General features: G+C 39.6%; 2 protein-coding genes across 2 annotated transcripts in view; one reads left to right on the forward strand and one right to left on the reverse strand.

Moving 5' to 3' along the window:
* Positions 1-13009, forward strand: part of DNAI7 (dynein axonemal intermediate chain 7) — a 52439-nt gene extending 39430 nt beyond the window's left edge. Inside the window, exons 10-15 of the mRNA XM_087814755.1 lie at positions 1006-1166; positions 4289-4445; positions 7475-7689; positions 8896-9063; positions 10600-10713; positions 11429-13009. Of these exons, the coding sequence (XP_087670881.1) occupies positions 1006-1166; positions 4289-4445; positions 7475-7689; positions 8896-9063; positions 10600-10713; positions 11429-11704 (1091 nt within the window). The 3' untranslated portion in view covers positions 11705-13009. The remainder of the gene's footprint in view (positions 1-1005; positions 1167-4288; positions 4446-7474; positions 7690-8895; positions 9064-10599; positions 10714-11428) is intronic.
* The window catches only part of IRAG2 (inositol 1,4,5-triphosphate receptor associated 2), a 75459-nt gene continuing 64024 nt past the window's right edge, over positions 12030-23464 (reverse strand). Inside the window, exons 32-39 of the mRNA XM_087814754.1 lie at positions 22416-22550; positions 20043-20190; positions 17007-17050; positions 15454-15516; positions 15293-15342; positions 14930-15031; positions 13260-13367; positions 12030-12395 (exon numbers count right to left, since the gene is read on the reverse strand). Of these exons, the coding sequence (XP_087670880.1) occupies positions 12152-12395; positions 13260-13367; positions 14930-15031; positions 15293-15342; positions 15454-15516; positions 17007-17050; positions 20043-20190; positions 22416-22550 (894 nt within the window). The 3' untranslated portion in view covers positions 12030-12151. The remainder of the gene's footprint in view (positions 12396-13259; positions 13368-14929; positions 15032-15292; positions 15343-15453; positions 15517-17006; positions 17051-20042; positions 20191-22415; positions 22551-23464) is intronic.

Below are 23464 nucleotides of genomic sequence, written 5' to 3' on the forward strand. Positions count from 1 at the left end.
TTTTCTATAAGCTGGGTCTGTTTTTGTTGGGGGGGGGGGGGGGAATTAACTTTAATTTTATATATGAACCAAAATTTATTTTTTCTTACCATTTTACTTTATTTTTTTTTTACATCTTTAGCCTCATAATGTCCAATTTTAAATTAATTTGGCAGTTATCAAATTTTGTGTTAAACCCTTTTTTGACCTTTTATAATATATTGCTTCAAAATATGCCACTTTGGCGTAAGGATTATTTTGAGCTGAAAGCAGCTGAAAAGATACAGATGCAAGAAAAGCTTCCTACCCTTCTCCTATTTGCCTAAAAGCAGAATATAAATTTTCAAAGGTGTCCCTCCTCTCCTCACTACTAGGAAGGACAAAGCTTAATTCTCAGAGACAACTTTAGAGCCTATCAGAAGAGGGCACCAGAGGAATCTACACAACAAACTACTAACTAGCCTTTATCTCCACCCTCAGAAACATAAAACTGCATTCTTCTGTCCTGTCATTTTCCCACAAATTTACTGTCCTTTGCTGAACATGCTATATAAGCCAGAGTTCTAAGCCACCTCTTTGAATTACTCATGTTTTCCTTGAGGATATCCCATGTATACATGAGGCACACATATTAATAAACTTCTGTTTTTTTCTCTTATTAACCTATTTACAGAGGTCTCAGTCAAGAACTCACAAGTGTAGAGGGGAAATTATTTTCCCTCCCCTATAATAAGGTCTTTTTTTAAAAAAGTTTTTCTTTTAATAACGTGCTTATTGTTTACAAATTTCTGAAATGTTAGTATACAAAATATGAATGTAGCCCTCGCCTGCATCCTACACACGGCTGTTGCCACTCCAATGGTCAGCTTTGTGAATAGTTTTGTGTTAATCACTTTTTGCAAAGTTTTAGTAGCTAAATAAAAACTTCCTTTACCAGTACTAGGTATTTTCATTTCCCTTCTAAAAAAAAAAAACACAAAAATGTTCTGATCTATTTAGAAACTGAATTAATCTGATTTATTTTAGCACAGTTGTTGCTGCTAGAGAATGCTCCTGAAAGGAAACATTTCCTTGAAGACAATGAGGTTGATATCTACCAATTCACAAATCTGGGTGGAGTATATCACTTGGATATTTTGGAGCTTCCCCCACAATGTAAACCAATGAAGGGCTGGATGATTATGGAAGTAGGTTGATTCTTAAAATTTATAAGTAAAATAATTTATCACCCTTTTATATTAAATGTTCTAGTACACAATGAACTTTAGCCCTATTAAGCAAGCACAAAGAAAAAAAGTGTAATTTAAACCATCTTGAATTTGTAAAATTAGAATCAGCACCAAAGGGAAGGAATCTAAAATAATACGTGCTTTAAAACCAGAAATCATGCATACTTTGAACCTGTAGCAGTATGTTGACTTTGTGCCACTTTAGCCTTCATAATAATAATCTGTTTCAGAGGCTGGAAAACTTTGTCTGTAAAGGGCCAGATGGTAAATATTTTCCGCTTTGTGGCCACACCAGCTCTGTTGCAACTCCTCAACTCTGCCATTGGAATGCTAAAACAGCCATATATGCATGGGCATAGTTGTGTTCCAGTTAAACTTTATAAAATAAAGTTGACAAACACTGGTGGTGGGCCACATTTCCCAGGGACCATAATTTGTGGACCCTGGTCTAGATTAGCGGTTCCCAACATGTGGAACCCCATCAGCAGCATCTGGCATCATCTGGGGATTTGCTAGAAATGCAGATTCATGGGCCCCACCTCAGTCATACTGAATCAGAAATTATGGAGGTGTCAGACTCAGCAGTCTGTATTTTAGCAAAACACAATTAAAGATCCACTTGTCTGGATCCTTGATATACAAAATGTGGCCCCTCAATCAGCAGCAGCAGCATCTCATGGGAACTTGCTATAAATGCATAATTTGGGGCTTCATCTCAGATGTACTGAATCTGCATTTTAACAGGACCCCCAGATGATTCAACAACTAAGTTGAGAAGCACAGCACAGCCGGCGTGGCTCAGTGGTGGAGCATTGACCTATAAACCAGGAGGTCATGGTTGGATTCCAGTGAAGGCACATGCCGGGGCTGTGCTCTATCCCCGGTAGGGGGTGTGCAGGAGGCAGCCGATCAACGAACCTTTCTCATCATTGATGTTTCAGTCTCTCTCCCTCATCCTTCGTCTCTCTGAAACGAATAAAAACATATTAAAAAAAAAAAGTTCAGCAGCACAGATCCAGGTGATGCCCATGCTCCTGATGTAGGGACCACACTTGGAGTAGTAAGGATACTGATGGTCACGTTGTCAGATGATCTGTCAAGGAGTTTCTCACTCCTGTTTGAGTAAGCAGTACTGACTCGGTTTCACTTTACCTCACTGGCTTGTGTCCCAAATTTGCCCAGTCCTGTTGTCATAGCCCGACCTGCTCTGCTGCCCTTTCCTCTCTCTCTCTCCTCTAACACATCAGGTACATAGATTGCCGGGCACTTCCCACCTACATCTTAGGACGTTGGTGCATTCTTGTATTACATCATTATTTCTCAGCTTTTATTTTTCCCCCCATATCACTCGTCTAAGGAGCTATTGTAAACATTTCTCTCTCGCCATCCCCCGCCATGGAATTTAATGCCACAGATAGACTGTGATCTGCGTATGTGCTGGATGTATATCTATGCTTTATACATAATAGAGTAAGATTTTTTTCATGCCTCCCCCAAACTAATTTTTACCCTATTGGGGATGATACGGTCATTCCTTCTCCCCACAAAGGAGAATGCATTTATTAGAGCAAGCCTGGGGGAGATAATCGGGTCTATTGCCACTTTGAAGAATCTATTTGAAGCAGCCTTCCCCATCTTGGGGACACTCGAAGGACAGTGGGGAATCCAAGAAATACATTCCTTTGAAGAAGGCAGACCTTCAAAACTCTATCTATAGGCCGGTCTCAGCCTGATCTGGGGTTTTCAAGGGTTCATCCAAAGACCTTTGAGAATTCCCTGAGACCACCGCTCTGTGCTCTTCATCTGAGCCCAGAGTACCCTCCCTCGTACCTGTTTCTCTCTCCTGCAACAAAGAGGCCTTTTTTTCCCAAGTATCTTTTCAATAATCTACCCCCTCCTCTAGAATTTTTCCCCATCCAGTTTTTTTCTCCAGTACCTAACATTTCTAATCTGGCCGCTTCCCTAGATCTTTCTCTACATTTAGATACATGTTACATTTAGATAATGGACAGATCTCCCTTGTCCCAGAGAAATCCGCTGTTGGTTTAATTTCCTTTCTTTCTCTCTCCCAGCTTTGCTGAGATATAATTGCCATGTAAGTTGCAAGGTATACAGTGGGGTGATTTTTACCGTCATCCATTCATTTCTAGACGTGTTGCCCTGCCTGTGCTTCTTCCTCTCTTCACCTGCACACACCCTAGCCGAGGCACCGGGACATGGCCCTGGGGCCCCACAGCTCCCTCTTTGAGTTCCGATGCCTCAGTGAAGTCATTTTGTAACCATTGGCAAATTACTTGAGTTATGTAAATCCCAGTTACCTTCTTTTTTTAGCTTTATTATTAAAATTTTTAAAAGTGCAGTTTACATTCAATATTATTTTGCATTAGTTTCATATAATTTAGAAAGTGTTCCCCCTGATATTTCCAGTACCCAACTGGACCATACACAGTTATTACAGTATGTAATTAACTTTACATCACCATGACTATTTTGTAAATGCCAGTCTGTACTTCTCAATCCCTTCACCTTTCACCCAGTTCCTAGTTCCCTTCTTTGTTAAATATACGCCCCATAGGGTTGCTTGGAATAAAATGCTGAGTAAGTCCCAGCCTAGAACCCAGCCCATAAAAGGGTTCTGCGATTACATTCAAAAAATTTTTTAAAAAATATATCTTTATTGATTTCAGAGAGAGGAAGGAGAAGGAGAGAGAGATAGAAACATCAATGATGAGAGAGTCCTCATTGATCGGCTGCCTCCTGCAAGCCGCCGACTGGGGATCGAGCCCACAACCTGGGCATGTGCCCTGACCAGGAACAGAGCCACGCGATCGGGATCCTAGGCCGACGCTTAACCGCTGAGCCACACCCGGCTGGGCACATTCAACTTTAGTAGATTTTTTTGGCGCCTTAATCATTATCTTTTAATTTTGTTGTGACATTTTGTTAGTCAATCTGTAGCTAACTGAGACCAAACTGAAGTGCTTATTAAATATAACTATATAACTTATTCAGTAATATTTACATCTTTAACTGTTACCAGTCAGCTTCTAACTTAGTGCTGTTTTGGTCATTTTTAAAAGATACTCAAAGATGGATTACAGAAATATGTATATCCTCCAGCAACTACAGAAGACTATGAAACAGAGAGCGCTTTCCCACCCATAGAGGTGACGCTCGAGGTTTATGAGAACGTGATCTTTTTTGAGGATCCTATGGTTGTAAGGTGGGATGCGGAAGGTACAGCAATGCCTTTAACCAGCTCTGATAACTATGTAACCAAAAGAAGTGTGCTAGTACAAATCCTTAAATCAACATAGGAAATGCAGGGTGTAAACAATCTTACATGTTTCTAAGCCAGTTTTAGGGTCCGTGTTTTATTTGCTCGCAATGGAAATGAGTAGGGATTGGAGTTTAAAAACTTATTGAATTTTATAACTCTTAGTTACTAAAGTGTTTACATCTACCATAATCCCTGAAGAATTACAATCGAGATTGGTGTTAAAATTGGATTATTTTAATGTTAAGGATTTATAAATCTTATTACAACCAAGTATTGAAGTATTAGGGATGGGAAGTGGACAAATGGGAAACCTGTGAAAGAAGAAAACTCACTACTGTGTGCCTCTTTATGACTTTTGATTGTTGAACCATAGGAAATTAGTACTTGTTCAAATGTTAAATAAAAATATATCAGAAGTACTAATAGAAATACAAATTAAATATTCACTAATCATTAACATATACTATTTTAGGTTGGCTGGCTAAACTTTAAAAGGTCTTGGTCTTGTGAATTAATGTATGCAGTTTTGAGGCTCCAAGATGAAAGCTGTGTAGCTTTATTTATCTTTTTAAATATGTTTTTATTGCTTTTTTTCCCTAGAGAGAGAGGAAGGGAGAGAGAAAAACATGGATTGGTTGCTTCCTGCACGCAGCCTACTGGGGATCAAGCCTGAAACCGGGGATTAACATGAATTATTTTACATTCATCTATTTATTTGTGAAAGGAGTTACATATTTTGTGATAGGTTGGGAACAGTTTATTTATTTTTAGGTTGGGGACAGTAGATCACTAAATCAAAGAGCTTGTATTTAATCTATTTATTTAGTTATGTGGGCAGAGAATTTAGGAATTTCTCCACCAAGAAGGGTAAATATTTGGAGTTTAAACATTTTTATGACTACTATAATATTCCATGATTTTGCTTGTGTAGACAGAGCTACAAGATATTATTTATATTCTAGAAATAGTTTATGTATTATAAACAGATTTTTATCAATACATTAAACTATAAAATATATCAAAATGAACAATTAGGTCATTTCTTCCTTTTGTGTTGCTTTAGAAGTTTCACTTTCCTTTAATGATAATATTCAGAAATATTTATCACATTAAAAATTATTCACACTAAATTAAAACTAGACAAGGTAAATTATTCACATGACTTTGGGAAATACAACTTTTAAAATTTGGCTCTAACTGCAGTAATCAGTCAGCCTACAACTCCAGTATTTTTTAATCCATGAGGAAACTCTGCCTAGAAGTACTAGAAACGTGGAGAATCCATTTATAGATGATATTTAATTTTTACCTTTACAAATTAAAATAATGTTAATGTAAAAGCAAAAAGAGGAAATAAAAATAACTTAGTTTGTCAGTATGATTGTATTTGTTATGTTAAAGAGTCAAAAATTGTCAGTAGAACCACACATGTGAGAAGAGGGGAAAGCCAGTGGAAATGGAGAGGGCATTCTAGGAAAAGATTCATTTGTTCCACAAATATGCCAAACAATAAGAAATACAGAGATGAATGAGTTCTGTCTTCCGGGAGTTTTCAAAATTGTAGGAGAGGCACAGAGAGAAAGGCCTCCTGACGTAATGCAGTGAGGTGCTATCACAGAAGTGCTGTAAAGCAGAACAGTGGCCGGGCCAGTCTGGACAGTTAAGGATGAAATATTGAGCAGGCCCTGAAGAGACTAAGAGAACATTCTCATACGAGGCTTTGCATGGGCATGTCTTCATTGCTCTTGGGTATATATGCCTAGGAGTAGAATTGCTGCATTGAATGGTAAATTTGTATTAACTTTTTAAAAATATATATCTTTATTGATTTCAGAGAGAGGAAGGGAGAGGGAGAGAAAGAGAGAGAAACATCAATGATGAGAGTTGTTGATCGGCTGCCTCCTGCACACCCCCTACTGGGGATCGAGCCCGCAGCCCTGGCGTGTGCCCTGACTGGGAACCGAACCACAATCTCCTGGATCCTAGGTAGATGCTCATCTTCTGAGTCACGATGGCTGGGCAATTTATGTTAACTTTTAAAGAAACTGCCAATTCTTTTTCAAAGTAGCTGTACCATTTTACATGACCACTTAACACTGTGAGTTTTCCCATTGCTCCACATCCTTGCCAACATTTGCTGTTATCTGTCTTTTTTACTATAACCATTGTATTGGGTATAAGGTGGTGTGTTGTGGTTTTAATTTGTATTTCCCTAACAACTGATAATGTTGAGCATCTCTTTTCATGTACTTTTAATCCTTATATATATCTTCTTTGGTGAAATGTTTATTCAAATCTTTTACCCATTTTTAAACTGGGTTGTTTTATTATTGAGTTGTAAGAGACACCAAACAGTGCCTCTTATGTGACTGCATTTGTATGAAAAGTCCAGAAAAGGCAAATCTTTGGAGACAGGAAGTATGTTAATGGTTGCCTGGGGCTGGAAGGTGGGAATGGGAATTAACTATAAGTGGACATAGGGAATGTATCGGGAAGATAGTAATGTTCTAAAACTGGATTGTGGGGATGGTTGCACAACTGGGTAAATTTACCAAAATAATTTAATTGTATACTTAAGACAGGTAAATTTAAAGCTGTTAAAAAAAAAAATGAAAAAAGGTTGTCTAAGATACTAAGGAAGTGTCCTCTAGGCAGAAGGAACTGCATGTAAAGAGGCACACACGGGGCATGAGGTTGTTGGGAAGGAAAAAGAAGTGTGGTTGAAATCAGATGTGAGAAGTAGGAAGGGACAAAGCCAGAAATGTGGGTCAGAGCTTCATTCGAAGCCTTATATACCATGCTGAGGAGTTTGGACTTGGTCCTGTAGACAGGAAGAAACTCCCAGCAAAGTTAACTTTTTGTTGAGATTCTATTCTAAACGTGAAAGATAAATTTACACATATTGCACTTATTGGGTGGTTCCACTCAACTTATTTTTGTATAGGAAAAAATGAAACTAATGTCATTTTCTTCACTTACTATAAAGGTAAACACTGGAAAACTGATGGCATCAGTAACGTATCTTACAAATCAGAAGAGAGACTTATAACATTCAGCCTAGAGACTCTGGGCCCTGTTACCTTGGTTCAAGACACTCATATTAACATGCCGTACCTGTCATGGGAACTAAGACCACTTGATGTGAATAAAACACTTTTGACAGTGACTACAATATTTATGGAGATTCAAATACAAATTAAGGTAAATCACTGTTATAGCAAGTCATATCCAAGAGGTAAACCTCCTGGATGACTGTAAGAGAGTGTGTCAAAGCAATCAATCACTGGTAATTCTGAATTTTATTATTTTTTAACAACCTTAATTTTCCATCAGCCTCATTTCTGTTTTTTGTTTAAAAGTCTGTGGAAGAGCAGCTAAGACACTATTCAGTGGTTGTAATTTCTAAATGAAATATTGACTAGATAGGAAATACCATGTAAAAAGTGATTTTTACTCACAAATTTATACTCTCAAGTTATTAGGAATAGACCAATTAATGAAGCTACAAGCCTAGTTGTAGTGTGACTTTCAGAGTTTTTGACCCGTTCCTGAGAAGATTCCTGATCTTTATCATCAAGCCATTTGAAACTCCCTTTGAGGTTTCTCTCTGAAGGAACCTCTATTGCTTGTCAGTCATAAATTACATAGCCTGAAATTTAGAGACAAAAAGTAGATTAGTGGAAGGTGGGAATGGGGGTTAAGTGTATGCATATTGCATGAAGGATCTTATGGGGGTGGGAGGAGGGTGGAAGTGTTCCAAAACTGATTTATGGTGATAGTTGCACCACTCAGTCAAGTTACAAAAAATCATTGTATTATGCACTTGAAGTGGGTGAACTTACGATATGTAAATATACCTCACTAAAATTGTTTTAAGAAAGCCTGAAATTCCTTATGAATGTAGCAGGAAGACTAGATATCATCAAACTTTGCTTTGAAAAGCAGATGAGAGGTGTGAATTCTGTTCACCTTCAAATTGCCAGTTTAAACTTTGCGGACTTTAAAGCTGAAATCATTTTACATTGTTAAATCTTACATGTGTAAAAAAATTATCCTTAAAAGTTGTATCATGATTGCTATCACATAGCTATTGTAATTCAATAGGAACATATGCAGTATTCTTAGATCATAACTTAAAAAAATAGGAGACCGGAGACTTTAGTCCAGTCCCTTGATTGCTCAGCTAAAGCCCCAAAAGAACTGATATACTGCTTAAGGTAACATGGGGACTTTGTGGCCAAGCTTTCAGATTGGTCCTAAAACATATCTGCCTTGCATTTTTTTTAACACAGAATGAGATAGATTTTTTTAAAAAATGGTATAAAGAACCCAAAGGCTAGAACCAGAGTGATAATGAAGTAATACTTTAACTTATACAAAAGCTGCTTTTTTTCTCATTGAAACTAGAAAGATGTCTGCATGTTAGCTTCAATCAAACTAAAGTACCAAGAACATTCCTCTATCTTGGAAGGAAAATGGATGACTCTTACTTCTTTCATTATTGCTTTGAAAGAAGCTGGACTGAATATCTTCCCTACTGAACACTCTCATTTTTATGTTGCTACAAACTATAAGGTAAGAATGAATCCAAACTTAGTGTAATGGACATTTAGATGCTAGTATTAAATTTTATATAAATCTTAAGGTACATTATGGGTTTTCTATATTCACTTATATAAGGCTATCGTTAGAAAGGAAGGAATAAATGGCAAGACCAGGAATTCAGAGTTCTCTCAAGTTTAATAATTTTTTCCAAGAAAGTAAGCCTGTGGCATGACCTTCATCTTGACCAGTGGAGGACATCCACAGCCTGTTGGTTTTAGTGCAAAGGCAGTCAAAGCAGCTTCACATTTTGTATATTTTCTTGCGTCTTCCAGACTGGATATATGTAAGATTCCTTAAAAAAGTAAAGGGCCAAGCAGTTTCCCAAACACAATAAGTCAGATGAAATTAAACACATGTAGGGACCACTGGTACACAAAATCCACTTTCTCCTGTTCCTTGGCAGAGCCTCCCTGTAGACAACACATACTGCTTTGCGCTACTCGTAAAGCTTCAGTTAAATGAGACCCTCCCATGTTAAACTGTGAGCTCTTTGAGGATGGGAACTGTTTTTTTTGTCAACTTTGATGGACTCTTCTAGCACCTAGCATATTCCTAGAATTCAGTAGATGTTTAGTAAATATTTATGACCTATGAATGAAGACAAAGTAGCTTCTAACCATGAGAGGTGTTTTGGGCATAGGAGTTCAATATTTAAGAACAAGTTTATAATATCCCAGAAAATGGCAATATAGGTAGACATTTGTGTAACATCTGAAAATAATTTTATCGGTAAGAGTATGTACACATGTAGGGAAAAAACCACCTTGGTTTTAGTAGCTCAAATTGCCAGTTACTCTGCAAATGCTGAATGTAGTGTGGTATTAATTTATTCAGAATGTTCAAGAGCTTCTTTTTCTGAACACTTATATTCTAGGCATTGTTTTAGAGGTTTAGGGTATATTAGTGAATAATAATATTTTTTAAAAAGGCCCTGTCCTTGTGGAACTTACATTCTAGTAGAGGGAGACAAAAATAATAAACATAAAAAATAATGTCAAAGGTAAATAAAATTCTATGAGAGAAAGAAAAGGTAGATCAGGAATATTGGGGGTAGGGCAGTATACAATATTAAATAGGATACTGGGGGCTCAGTGAGAAGGTAAGATTCAAACAAAACGTGAAGGTGGGGAATTTAACCAAGTGGATATTGCAGGAAGGAGCTTCCAAGCTGAGTGGCCTGGTATATTTAAAGATTGGAGGAACAGCAAGGAGGGCAGGCACCTGGAGCTAGAGAGCACAGGGAGAAAAGATAAAGTTAGGGAGATCATGGGTGTATGTGGGGGAACCTCAGATCATGCAGACCCTTGTAGATCACTGTTAGGACTTTAGATTCTATTCTGAGAGAAAGGGAAAGCCATAGCCCTGTTTTGAGAGAGGAGTCATATAATCTGACTTACATTTTAATGGATTTTTTTGTGCTGAGAATAGACTGTAGGAGGCCAAGGATGGGAAGGAGACTTGTTGAGAAGGCTCTGTGACCAATTCTATGTGTTTTTATATTGGCAGCTACCTTTGGTAGAAATGAAAGCTTATCGACAAATGGCCCTGCTATGTTCTGCTTTTGCATTTGGTTGGAGCAAGTGGAATATACAATGTGGTTCTAAAAAAGTTATATTTAAGGTATAGTATGCAAAAATGCGTAACACTACTTTTTCTTCCAAAAGAAAAGGTACTCAAAGGCTAAATGAATGTAGACCATGGTTTCTCCTCTTAAAAAGGTGAAAAAAATTAACATCCAAAATGGTGTTTTAAAAATAATTTTATTTGGTCAAAAACTATAAAACTAAACTATGTAAAAGTTATGCCTTCATTGTCCATTATGGTACCAAATGCTCTTGATTTCAGAACTAGAGTACTTATACCTGTTTATAGTGACTCAAGAACAAATGTGAAAGCCTTTAGTGTGAATATATATCTGATTCACCAACTCTCCTTTGAGAGAGAGAGACCTCCGATTTAACTTTCTGGCACATTTACTACTTGCCTGATAAATTCTAAAAGCTGACTGCTGAATGTTTGAGTATAAATTAGCTGCCACACTTGTTTTTTGTGTTTCTCCCACTAGAATATAAGCTCCTTGAGGACAGTCATTAGATACTGATCAGTGTTTGGGTTTTTTTGTTTGTTATTGTTTTACATCCCCAGCAACTAGAATAGTATCTGGAACATGATAGCCATTCAATAAATATTTGTTGAATGAATCAATACATTTCGATAAACTCCATAAACACCAAAATTTGGGGTACTGAGTTGAACCCTTCAAATAATACTCTACTGCCAAAGTACCTAATAGAAGGGGAACTCTGAACAGATTTCTCTAATTTTCTTTCTTTAGGTGAGCGAACACCTTACTAAAGAACCTATTCAGAATCCCAACTGGACCCTTTTAATGTTTAATGGCAACCGAGCACAAAGGCTCAAGATTGACGAGGGCAGTGAGGCTTTCTCTGAAGCCCTGAAAGAGGAGACTGAGTTTCATTCTACTCTCTACCACATGGTTAAGGATTTTGCTTCCGAAGCAGCAATGGAGGAAGTGAGGAGCTCCGACTGCCAGTATATTAACTCTGTGTGCCACATGCTACTCTTGACTAGATTACTCAGTTATTCTTAATCTCTGGTGATGACTTTTATTCAATATGAAGAATCGAGCAACCTGGGGGAAAATCAGGTATTTCCTCAGTAAAATGTAACAAGTGAATATACTTTAAACATGCTACTAAAATGATCTAACCAGCATTTTATACTCAAATCTTAGTTTTTTAAATGTGGGGTTCTTTTGCTATGGACTGCTGGCCCACTGAGATTTAAGATTCACTCTATGAAGATTTAATGATTCTTTATTTCAGTACATTTTAACAAACTATATAACATCTCCTCCTCAAAAAGCTCATTAAAAGATCATGGGGAGATAATCACAGAAAGAGGGAATTTAAAAGTCTTAGTCATTCTGAGAACCTCTGGTTCCAGGCTATATTCTCCCAGCTAAAAGTTACTAATTTACAAAATTCAGATACTGAAACTTTAAAAATTAAGATACACACATTAGGACGTGTTACAGTCACACTGGGGGTGGCCCGTTGTGTCGGAGTCTGGTAAAGGGCCACAGGATATGTTCTAGAGACATCCAGGAGTCCCCGTCCTGGGTGGGAGCGGCATCCACAGACTTTTGGAAAAATCGGCCTGTGAGGAAGCTTATCAAAGCTGCAAACAGTACAATTAATGCAACAGAAAGCCAGAGGGCCTTATTCGCCTTTCTGATGGAGGTCTTGAGATTTGTGGCCCAGGAAGCTACTGTGTCATAACTATAAGGAAAACACAAATTCAGAATTTAGTCATCACAGTAATCTGTTATCAGAAACACCCCTTTTGCCAACAATACCAAGCAAGCCATTGACCTGCTGTGTCTACCAACACTACATTGTAATAAACCATATAATGTAATTTGCTGTCTTGGTTTGGTTCCCTCTTACAGTTGTTGAAATTAAAGAAATAACGCGTTATGGTGAGAATCTGAAAATTCTGTGATTTAGGCGTCGTTTAATTCCTAACAAGTACATACAAGTATTTATCCAACTCTCTCAATCAGGTAAGGCAACATGTTCCTACAGTGGAAACAAAAATATCACTTATTGAGTAGAATATATGTGTGTGTATATACGTATATATAAACGTGTCGCTTCTCACCATACCTTAGATTTTTGGTGTACTGAAATTTAAACCCTTTCTTTTAGAAGCACTCACCAAAAAAGCTTATTACAGTATCATTTACGTCTTTGAAAATAGTTAACTCTGGGGTAAACACTAGTTCACTTAATCATAACCATGAAATAACGACCTAGGTACTAGTATCATCCCTGTTTTATAGATGAAATATGCTTAAAAATGGATGAACGTTCCCAGGCTACAGAGCTAGTTAGAGAGCTGGGAGTGGAGCCCAGGAGAGCTGACTTCAGGGCCAGCTTCCTCACACTGACTTCTCCTGCCTGTTGTAACTCACAGATTCAGGCGTAACCCCCACAGACCATACGAAGTTTGTTATTCATCTCAAATTTAACAATCTGACAGGTCTTTTAGTAAAGTAATTTAATCAAGAGGGATATTGTTAACCCTGCCTTACCTTTCCCCATTCCACTAAAATGATGTAATTTGGGAGGTAGACAACTTACACTGAAGAGACATCCCATTTTGATGGATTATTTCTCTTTTCAGAAAGACTTGGTTTTCTTGTCCTTTCTACTATTTCTTCTTCAGGTGGTTCTGAGTCATCTTTAGTTCTGTAAATAAGTATTTTAATATTCAAAACTAAAGATAATGTGCTATAGTGATAAAAATATTGCTAAATTTCTCTGCATTAACAAAGATGCGCACAAATCTTTGCTTTGCTTTAGAAAGATTTGACAAATACCTAATTCTAAAATTCAAATCACCAAATTTATTTAACCATTTTGTTTTCATGACGTATTCTTCTACCACATGGGCTGCAATAATCTATCTTAGTTGATTGAAAAACCTACAGAGAGAAAAACAATCAATGCTAAATTGTAACATCAAAGTGTTATTTTTTCTCTTTCTCTAAAAAATCTTAATTTTAAAAATGTTTATGAAAATATTCTGTGTAAAACTAGTAAAAATGTGCTTGCAGTGTTCAGTGACCTGGCAAATAGCAATTGAATTGACTTTATTTTAAACAAAATCATGTTATCTAAAGAGAGGGATTCCCTTACATGAACAAAACGTGTTTATTATGTTCACTGAAGAGTTTGAGCTCATAATGCCCTCACTATTGCCAAAGGGGACTGTATCTCAAAGTTGTTGTTTTAGTAAAAAAAATGTAGGGAATGTATGTGGTAGATTTTGGTTTAGTCTTTAAAGGAAAGAAGGCCCAAAAGCCAGAATCAATTGCATTCTTGTAAGATTTTCAAGGTTTTCAGTCTTTTGTTTACAGAGACTTCTCAGTAAAAATCATACCATACTAACAAAAAGCAAATGATACATTGCAATCTTTTGAAGGAAACTCTTAATTTTTTTCTACTCCAGATCAGAAAATATTCATCATGGTAACTCTTAAGAGTTTTCAGTACATGCAACAGGTTCCTGGGATTATTTAAAGTTTTTTGTTTTTTAGGTGTGTGTTTAAAGGTAGGCACTCAGGGAACACGTATGACAGGAACATAAAATCATTTCATTAAGGTCTCCACAGATGAGGAAACTGAGCCCAAGTAAGTTTAAAGCATTTTGTCCAATGTCACCCAAGGACTCAAAGGCATTTGTTCATGTCCCTCCTTCCTGCCTTCTCCCGTGTGCCAGAGCAGTGTATTTTAACTTGCTAGATACAGAGATAGTAATGTAGTTTTATCTTTCCCCTACTCCTCATTTATGTAAAGGGAAGATATATATATATAACGCACATTAATTACATATGTGCCTATGTTTTATATATACACGTATGTGTGTATGTGTGTATATGTATGTGTATATATATGTTTATATGTATTTCATGTATTTTTTTAAAAAGATGGACATTTTACTTCTGTGGCTCTTTAGTCACCTTCCTCGCTGCTGGCCAGATACCTATACAGGAAAAAAATCATCTTCACACATCTGGCAAATTCCAAGGTCTTTCCAAAAGACCCCAACCAAACCTTGCGGCTCCCAGCACTACAAGGGTGAATGGGTTCACAAATAGCATTTCTATAGTGCTTAGTAGCTTCTAAGTCTTAAACAATTTAGCTTTTTGATGATGCAGCACTGATGTCACAGCCACGGAAAAGAAGTGACCCCCACTGTTTGCGCCCTGGCTCACGTCGGGTTGGCAAACACACCGAGCTTCACCTACTTGAGCTCGTGTTTCTCTTCTCCACCATCCGCCCAGGAATAGGTGCTGATAAACCGATGCAGTGAGGGACGGTGTTCACTCTGCTTTGAGCCCAAAATCCGCCTACATAAAGATGATTACGTCCACTTGTCAAATCAAATACATCCATAGCCATTATCTATCTATTTCCCACTACCTAAATCAATACAAAAATCACACATTCTAATTTTTTTTCCATGGCACTCACGTAACACTTATTTCATAAAACAGTTTCACGATATGCCCATTTTTATAATTCTGCTTATATCACTTATTTCAAACATTTACTTTAGCACAGCTAAAAATAGTAAAGTTCCCAAAGAGCAAGCATATAATTACACTTACCAACTGCTTGACCTCCTGCTGAATCGGTCATTAGTTTCCATCCCAGCCGCCTTTAAAGTTCAGATGTTAAAAGAAATAACACATGAACTTAGTGAAGTTTATATCTTTGTTATATGAAAATGACTTTGCTTTTGACTGAAAACATTTGGAAATTTGCTTACCATTGCTGCATTTCCAATATTTCTGGGTAAAGAAGCAATTGTCACTCTTCGAAGAGAAGATGGCTGCTCAAAGGGAGAAAATGTACATTTAGAAAATTCTTAATATTTTACCCTTGTACGCAACACTGATGACTATCTTTGTACATCCACACCCACACACTTGACTACTGCTGAGTTAAACAGACATTTTCAAAAGGATTTTGTTATGACCAAGTTGCCTTCCAGGTGTATTCTACTCATTTACATTCCACCTTCCCCATCACTGGGTGAGTATGATTTTTGCCAATCAAATAAGGAGTATAAGCTTTCTTGTTTAGGTTTGCATTTATTTGACTTGCAGAACATTCAACACTATTTCTTCTCCGAGAACCACCTATTTATGATCTTTGCCCACATTTTATTCATGATATTTCAGGCAGAAATTTTTTTCATTGTTAATATAGCCAAATCAATCTGTTTCCTCCTCTCTTTTGCTACCACTTCTTTTATACTTAGAAAAAAGTTCCCCTACTCAAAAGGAGATAAATACATGCCTATATTTATAGCTTTTAAAAATTGCTTCATTTCCCCCCCATTTAATACATTTAAGAATGGGCATATTATTTTAAAGAATGGATGTGTTTATAGATCAGCATTGAGATTGGCACAGAAAAAAATGTTACACAGTATTCTGTGGTTGACTAAGTATAACTTCAGAAAATAAAAATATTTTAAATGTAGGAAATATTGTATGTGAATCCTTTTCTTAAGCCATCATCCCTATATTAATTTTATAGGTTACTTGAGCATCAAGAATATCAAACTGTGGTCCATGAAACCTGGGTTCAAACCATGGTTCTACCCTACATATATCATAACCCATCACCTAACTTCTGTGCTGCTCTCTTTCCTCATGAGTGAAAAGGAGATATGCATGGGAGTGATTGTAAAGTCACTTGCTCAAAAATCCTATTACAAAATTCTGTGCAATCCTGATTTTCAAACTCCCTGATTTTTCCTTAGGCATACAGCCTCTAGCATAAAACACACACCTGTATTTCCAGTCTTATTTGCAACTAAGAGTGAAAAGAGAAATTTTACCTTTCCTTAGGGAAAGTTTATCTTTAAAGGGTGAAGGAATACCTGTCTTTTTTTTCTTGGAGTGTGACTTGGTGTAATGACCAGGACTTGGTGCCTGGGACTGAAGAGGCCTTCTTAGACCATAGGGTGGAAGCAAAGGGCTGAGGATGGTGCAGCAGCTAGAGAGGAAGAGGACCCTGTGGATTTTGTGAAGCTGCTCTAGCATTGTTGGATTGCCTATATCCAACTCCCATTTTACATGAGAGAAACTTGTTCACGACCACCAGGCAAACTTAACTGAGATGCCAATATAGCAGGAAATATAAAAGCATACATATAAACAAATATACACACACATATTTGGATACATATATATAAATTAAAATCATTTTATGATTTACATTTAAAGCTATGTTGCTTCAAATATTTTAAAATCATCTCACCTATAATATTTGATAAACATCTTTAAAGTGAATCAGCGAATTATTAATTACCTTGGAGTTTAGAGAAGCTGAGCGTTTTTTAATTTGGCAGTCATCTGAAAGAAAAACATTTGCACAATTTAGAAATTACATTTGTAATTCCTGTTAATGCAATGGTCTTAATTCTTTACAAAGAAAAGCAATGGTCAGGAAATATTTGAGACCCTGGAGACTGCTGAAGATATAACTATCTGGCTATTGTTTATTTGGTTATTGGACAATGACCATCTTAACCCATGGAACACAGTCCTCTCTGTTACTGCATATGTCCGAAATGCTGACCTAGCACATAGTAGGCACTAAGTGAATATCTGCTGAATAAATGAACCCAAAATTACACGTAGAAGATCATAAATATGCTTACCTTTCTAGAAGAGGGAACAGATCATTAAGGATTCTCAGTTCATACTGCTTAATTAAAATAAACGATATTCTAAGATTTATATAAACCTTATATTAAGGCATTTTCCATGGCCTTATGTGTGTCCCTGGTTTCCAATTCATCAGTCAGCCTTACTGTGCCAGGGCTATTCCTTCTATGAGGAATACAGAACCATTGTTGACAAGAGCATCACAATTATTCTGCCTTGCTTTATATGTGGAGAAAGCGCCAATTCGAACATATCCCAAGTGGGAGAACACTAGGTCAGCTCAATAGGATGGATTAAATATATTTTCTGACCTCAGGAATTTAAATTTTAATACATTTAAAAAATATATGTTTTTATTGATTCTAGAGAGAGAGGAAGGAGGAGAGGAAGAGAGAGGGAGGGAGAGGGAGAGAGAAGGAGAGACATTGATGAGAGAGACACATCATCGATCAGATGCCTCCTGTGCATCCCCACACTGGGGATCAAGCTGCACCCCAGGCACGTGTCCTAACTGGGAATTGAACCAGCGACCACTTGGTGCATGGGATCATGCTCAACCAGCATCACACTGGCCAGGGTGGATTTGATGATTTGTTGTTTTTGTTGTTGTTAATGCTTGCCCAAGGATTTTTCCCATTGCTCTTCAGAGAGAGTGGAAGGGGGAGGGAAGCAGAGGGGGAAAGAGGGGGAGGGAAGCAGAGGGGGAAAGAAGAGGAGGGAAGAGGGGAGGGAAGCAGGGGGGGAAGAGGGGGGGAAGAGGGGGGGAAAGGGGGGGGAAGAGGGGGGGAAGAGGGGGAGGGAAGCAGGGGGAAAGGGGGAGGGAAGCAGAGGGGGAAAGGGGGGGGAAGAGGGGGAGGGAAGCAGGGGGGGAAGAGGGGGAGGGAAGCAGGGGGGGAAGAGGGGGAGGGAAGCAGGGGGGGAAGAGGGGGAGGGAAGCAGGGGGGGAAGAGGGGGAGGGAAGCAGGGGGGGAAGAGGGGGAGGGAAGCAGGGGGGGAAGAGGGGGAGGGAAGCAGGGGGGGAAGAGGGGGAGGGAAGCAGGGGGGGAAGCGGGGGGGGAAGAGGGGGAGGGAAGCGGGGGGGGAAGCGGGGGGGGGAAGAGGGGGGGGAAGCGGGGGGGGGAAGAGGGGGAGGGAAGCAGGGGGGGAAGCGGGGGGGAAGAGGGGGAGGGAAGCAGGGGGGGAAGCAGGGGGGGAAGAGGGGGAGGGAAGCAGGGGGGGAAGCGGGGGGGGAAGAGGGGGAGGGAAGCAGGGGGGGAAGCAGGGGGGGAAGAGGGGGAGGGAAGCAGGGGGGGAAGAGGGGGAGGGAAGCAGGGGGGAAAGGGGGAGGGAAGCAGGGGGGGAAGAGGGGGAGGGAAGCAGGGGGGAAAGGGGGAGGGAAGCAGGGGGGAAAGGGGGAGGGAAGCAGAGGGGGAAAGGGGGGGGAAAGGGGGGGAAGGGGGGGGAAAGGGGGGGGAAAGGGGGGGAAGGGGGAGGGAAGCAGAGGGGGAAAGGGGGGGAAGAGGGGGAGGGAAGCAGGGGGGAAGAGGGGGAGGGAAGCAGGGGGGAAGAGGGGGAGGGAAGCAGGGGGGGAAGAGGGGGAGGGAAGCAGAGGGGGAAGCGGGGGGGAAGAGGGGGAGGGAAGCAGGGGGGAAGTGGGGGGGGAAGAGGGGGAGGGAAGCAGGGGGGGAAGAGGGGGAGGGAAGCAGGGGGGGAAGAGGGGGAGGGAAGCAGGGGGGAAAGGGGGAGGGAAGCAGGGGGAGGGAAGCAGGGGGGAAGAGGGGGAGGGAAGCAGGGGGGAAGAGGGGGAGGGAAGCAGGGGGGAAGAGGGGGAGGGAAGCAGGGGGGAAGAGGGGGAGGGAAGCAGGGGGGAAGAGGGGGAGGGAAGCAGGGGGGAAGAGGGGGAGGGAAGCAGGGGGGAAAGGGGGAGGGAAGCAGGGGGGAAGAGGGGGAGGGAAGCAGGGGGGAAGAGGGGGAGGGAAGCAGGGGGGAAAGGGGGAGGGAAGCAGGGGGGGAAGCGGGGGGGAAGAGGGGGAGGGAAGCAGGGGGGAAAGGGGGGGAAGCAGGGGGGGAAGAGGGGGAGGGAAGCAGGGGGGAAAGGGGGGGAAGCAGGGGGGGAAGAGGGGGAGGGAAGCAGGGGGGAAAGGGGGAGGGAAGCAGGGGGGAAAGGGGGAGGGAAGCATGGGGGGAAAGGGGGAGGGAAGCAGGGGGGGAAAGGGGGAGGGAAGCAGGGGGGGAAAGGGGGAGGAAAGCAGGGGGGGAAAGAGGGGGAGGGAGGGAAACATTGATGTGAGAGACACATCGACTGATTGCCTACTGGTGGCGTCCTGCACGCGCCCAGACTGCGGTGGGTGAGAGCGGTGAACCTGCAACCCAGGTATGTGCCCTTGACTGGGAATTGACCTGGCGACCCCTCAGTGCCTGAGCTGATGCTCTAGCCACGGAGCCACGGAGCCACACCGGCCGGCACTGACTTGATGAGTTCTTTATGTCGTTATCAAAGAATCCTTGTTGCCAACCTGTTATCTAACTGACATCCTACTTCGGGGTATGCACATGACAGGAATGAGTTATTCTTTTAATATAACCTTAACCTAAGGGTCTTATATTTAAGACATAAGAAGAAGTAGTAACAGAGAATGAAAGAGGTGAATGTTAGAAAAATATAACTTAAAAACATATTATTCTAAACTTGTATTACCTCCATCTTCCAGAGGGTTAAAAGACCTTTCATTTTGCAGAAGGACCTGTTTTAGTTCTTCTAATTCAGCGTGCTCTTTGGCATACATTCTCTTCAGGTTTTCCACATGCTGAATCATCACTTCAACTGCTTTACTAACCCGGCTTTCCTAGGAGGAAAAAAAAGTACTATTCTTGATACCCAGTTAAAAGATGGTAATTAGAAACATGCATATTTATCTTCACTCCATCCCTAAATCCTACTAAAATGACAACACAGGTATTTCTTTTGACAAAGGCCCGAGTCCACAAGGACAAACAGAAGATGTAATAGCAACCAAATTTTGAAAGCCTGCTGGAAGGACCAGTTGTAAATGATGAAAATGTGAAAAGGCTGAGCCCTAAAATAAGCAGTAAGAAGATTCTAGAAGCAAGCTAGGAAAGCCCATAGGATCAGGACTTAGTGGCACCTCTGGAATTAAGCTTCAGGCTGATGAACAGAGGAAATGATTAAAAATCTATGCAAAAAGTGATTAGATCCACAGATGCCTTCCCTTACTCAAGCCAGCCAAACAACTGGCCCTCCACCACTTTGGTGAATATCTAAAGACAGTTAAACAAGAGGGTCTGTGACTTGGGTAGTAACAAATAGGTGATGGTGGCTCGTGCTGAAATGGATAGAATTAAGCTAAAGTCTGTATACATACTGAATAATGAGCTACCTGGCTTTATTCTTCCTTCAAGCTTCCAGATCCCGGTAGTCAGGCAGCTAGAAGATTTTTCTCCAAGGAATCTAACATCCCAAGATGAAAGCCCTAAAACTGCTGCCACTGAGAGTACTCTAGGGAGACATCCTAGCTTGTGTGAAGCTCAGGGTCAACAAGAACCCTCCCCACTCAACATACAGAGCTCCCAGTCACCCCGATGTTGGAGGTAAGCCCCTAGCACAAAAGAAGACAATGAAAACAGATAAAAGCGAGCTGGAGGAAACAACCCAGAAAAACTAAAACTTCAAGGAAACTACCAACATCTTTGAAGAGCTACGAATTAGTATTGCATCTATGAAATAAAAATAAGGTATTTGTCAAAAACATTCTGAGAACAAAAAAAGTCTGGAAATTAAAATATGACAAAAATTTGACAGAGAAAATGGGGAGGACATGATGATGGTTTAAGGAGAGAGTGTGAAACTGGTATTTAGAAGAGAGGGAGGGTGACAGATGGGAGGCCCTATGGGCACGCAAGAGGTTTGTGGTAATGAATTTCAAGGGAGCTAGTCAGCACACAGGTGTGATGTCTTCCAGCTATGCGGGTATGAGCAGGTGGAGAGCTGGATTTAAACAGGGTTGTATATTTTACTAATGAGTAAAATTAAACGAGAGAGGAAAAGGTGCTGAGGGGCTCATGCGAGGGAGGGAATATTGTGTTTGACTACGGAATGTAAGCTTGGTCAGGAAAAAAGGGAGGTCAACAGCAAGGCGAGAGACAGCGGGAAGGTCTGAGGGAACAGAGTGATAAAACTAAATATTTGCCTCCACAGTGGGACATCAACAAATATCTAAAACTTTAAATCACTAAGTGATAGTCTATGCATGTTATTTAGGGATATAAATATAAATACAAAACAAACCAAGAGTTGAAAGTGATTTTTCTTTAACATGGAAAATGGGATAATAAGTCTTACAGAACCACTGAACTTTTTAAAACTATGTGCATACATACCTTTAATAAAAATAAAACAGAATATTATTACATAGTGAGGGGATAAAATGGAAATGGGATATTAAAAGTGTATAACAAATGATCAAACTAAAACTGTCACCACAAATTAACTTCTCCTTCTTTGGAAAATATACTTTAACAAGTTTGCTTAGGTATAGATTACAAAAATTAGTCATTCCACATTTGCCCACAAAGAAAATTTAAAATTCTACTTCTCTGTGAATAAGTGTGCAAAGATGCATATACAAGGATACTTATTGTAGCATTGTTTATAATAGCAAAATATCAAGAACACCCTGAAATGATCAAATATAGGGGATTGGTTGCAGAATTTATCTTTTCAACCAATACCATAGAACAATGACACATGTATGAATTTATATCACACAGAAAGCTATCTATGCTATATGTTGAATGAAAAAGCAGATTATAACATTGTATGAAGAGAGTGTCTAGAAAATTTATCACAAAAGTCTTATAATGACTGTTACAAGAGATTTTCCTTTACATTTTTATTCACATATTCCATTTTCCATTTCTCTGTATTAAACATATATGACTTGTACAATAAAGAAGAGCTTTCTAAAACTTATTCCTAGAAATACAATCTATAATCTCAGGGAAAATAATCTTTAGTAATTTCATTACAACTAGAGAAAGAGAGAAAGATTACCTGATTAATGGCTCCCAACATCTCAGCCCTACTGGCCACGCGCACCGTGCACTGGCTAAGGAACGATATACTGTTCTCCAGCTTCTTAATGATTTCCTGGGCCTGGTTGTCATCTTCACAAAGAGGCGTTAAAGACTGCACAGAAAGCAACCCCAAAATTCAGCAAGTGATTCTGACACTGTTGTAAGCGCAGGTGACAGTCAAATCTCAATTTTCTTGGTGTAGAAGGAAAAGCATCTGCTAAGACCAGTAAGAATGATGCTAAAGTATTAATACCTTTGTTGCTGTCAAGTAGACCTGTGCAGGGGCTCACAAAGCCTTAGGTTGTCAAATTAAAAACGACAGCAGCCAACACAGCAATAGCCGTCTGGTGTGAATGAATCAAAATTATACCTATTTTTTTGTCAGATCGGCAAAAAATGTATGTTTTGGTGTGCTGCAGAATTTCAATAATTAGTTTATGTGTGCCAGGAGATGAAAAAGGTGAAAACTGCCGGCTACATGGATACAGAGTTTCAGTATGCAAAATTAAAAGGCTAGATCCGTTTCACAGCAAGATAAATACATGTGACACTACTGAACTGTACACTTAAAATGATTAATATGGTAAATTTTATGTTATGTGTTTTTTACCACAATAAAAAATACAGAACATAGTTTCTAAATTTTTATTTTTATTTCCCAAAATTGGCCTTAATTTTCCAGCCCGCCTCAATATTTACGGTGACTTCACAAGATGGAAGAACAGTGGTTGTTACACTGCTCTGTGCCCCACGGGGCCTGCCCACCGTCTGATAAGACCCATTTTCTTTTTTTCAGTTAATTAAATAGAAGTAGACTTTTGATTCTCTTCTTTGAAGCTTAAAATTGATATCTCCTGTTGCTCAGTTTTCTGCCTGATTACTTTTCTGTCTGAAACCTATTTGAAAATCCAGAGAGAAGGCAGAGAACTCACACAACTACTTTGAAAGATATTTATTGTTTTATTGCTTATACTCTCCTATTAGTGAATCTTTTTTATTTTACCCTGATACTGAATTCTTATCTCC

The sequence above is a fragment of the Miniopterus natalensis genome, chromosome 2, assembly GCF_054644295.1.
Source record: "Miniopterus natalensis isolate mMinNat1 chromosome 2, mMinNat1.hap1, whole genome shotgun sequence".
NCBI lineage: Eukaryota > Metazoa > Chordata > Mammalia > Chiroptera > Miniopteridae > Miniopterus > Miniopterus natalensis.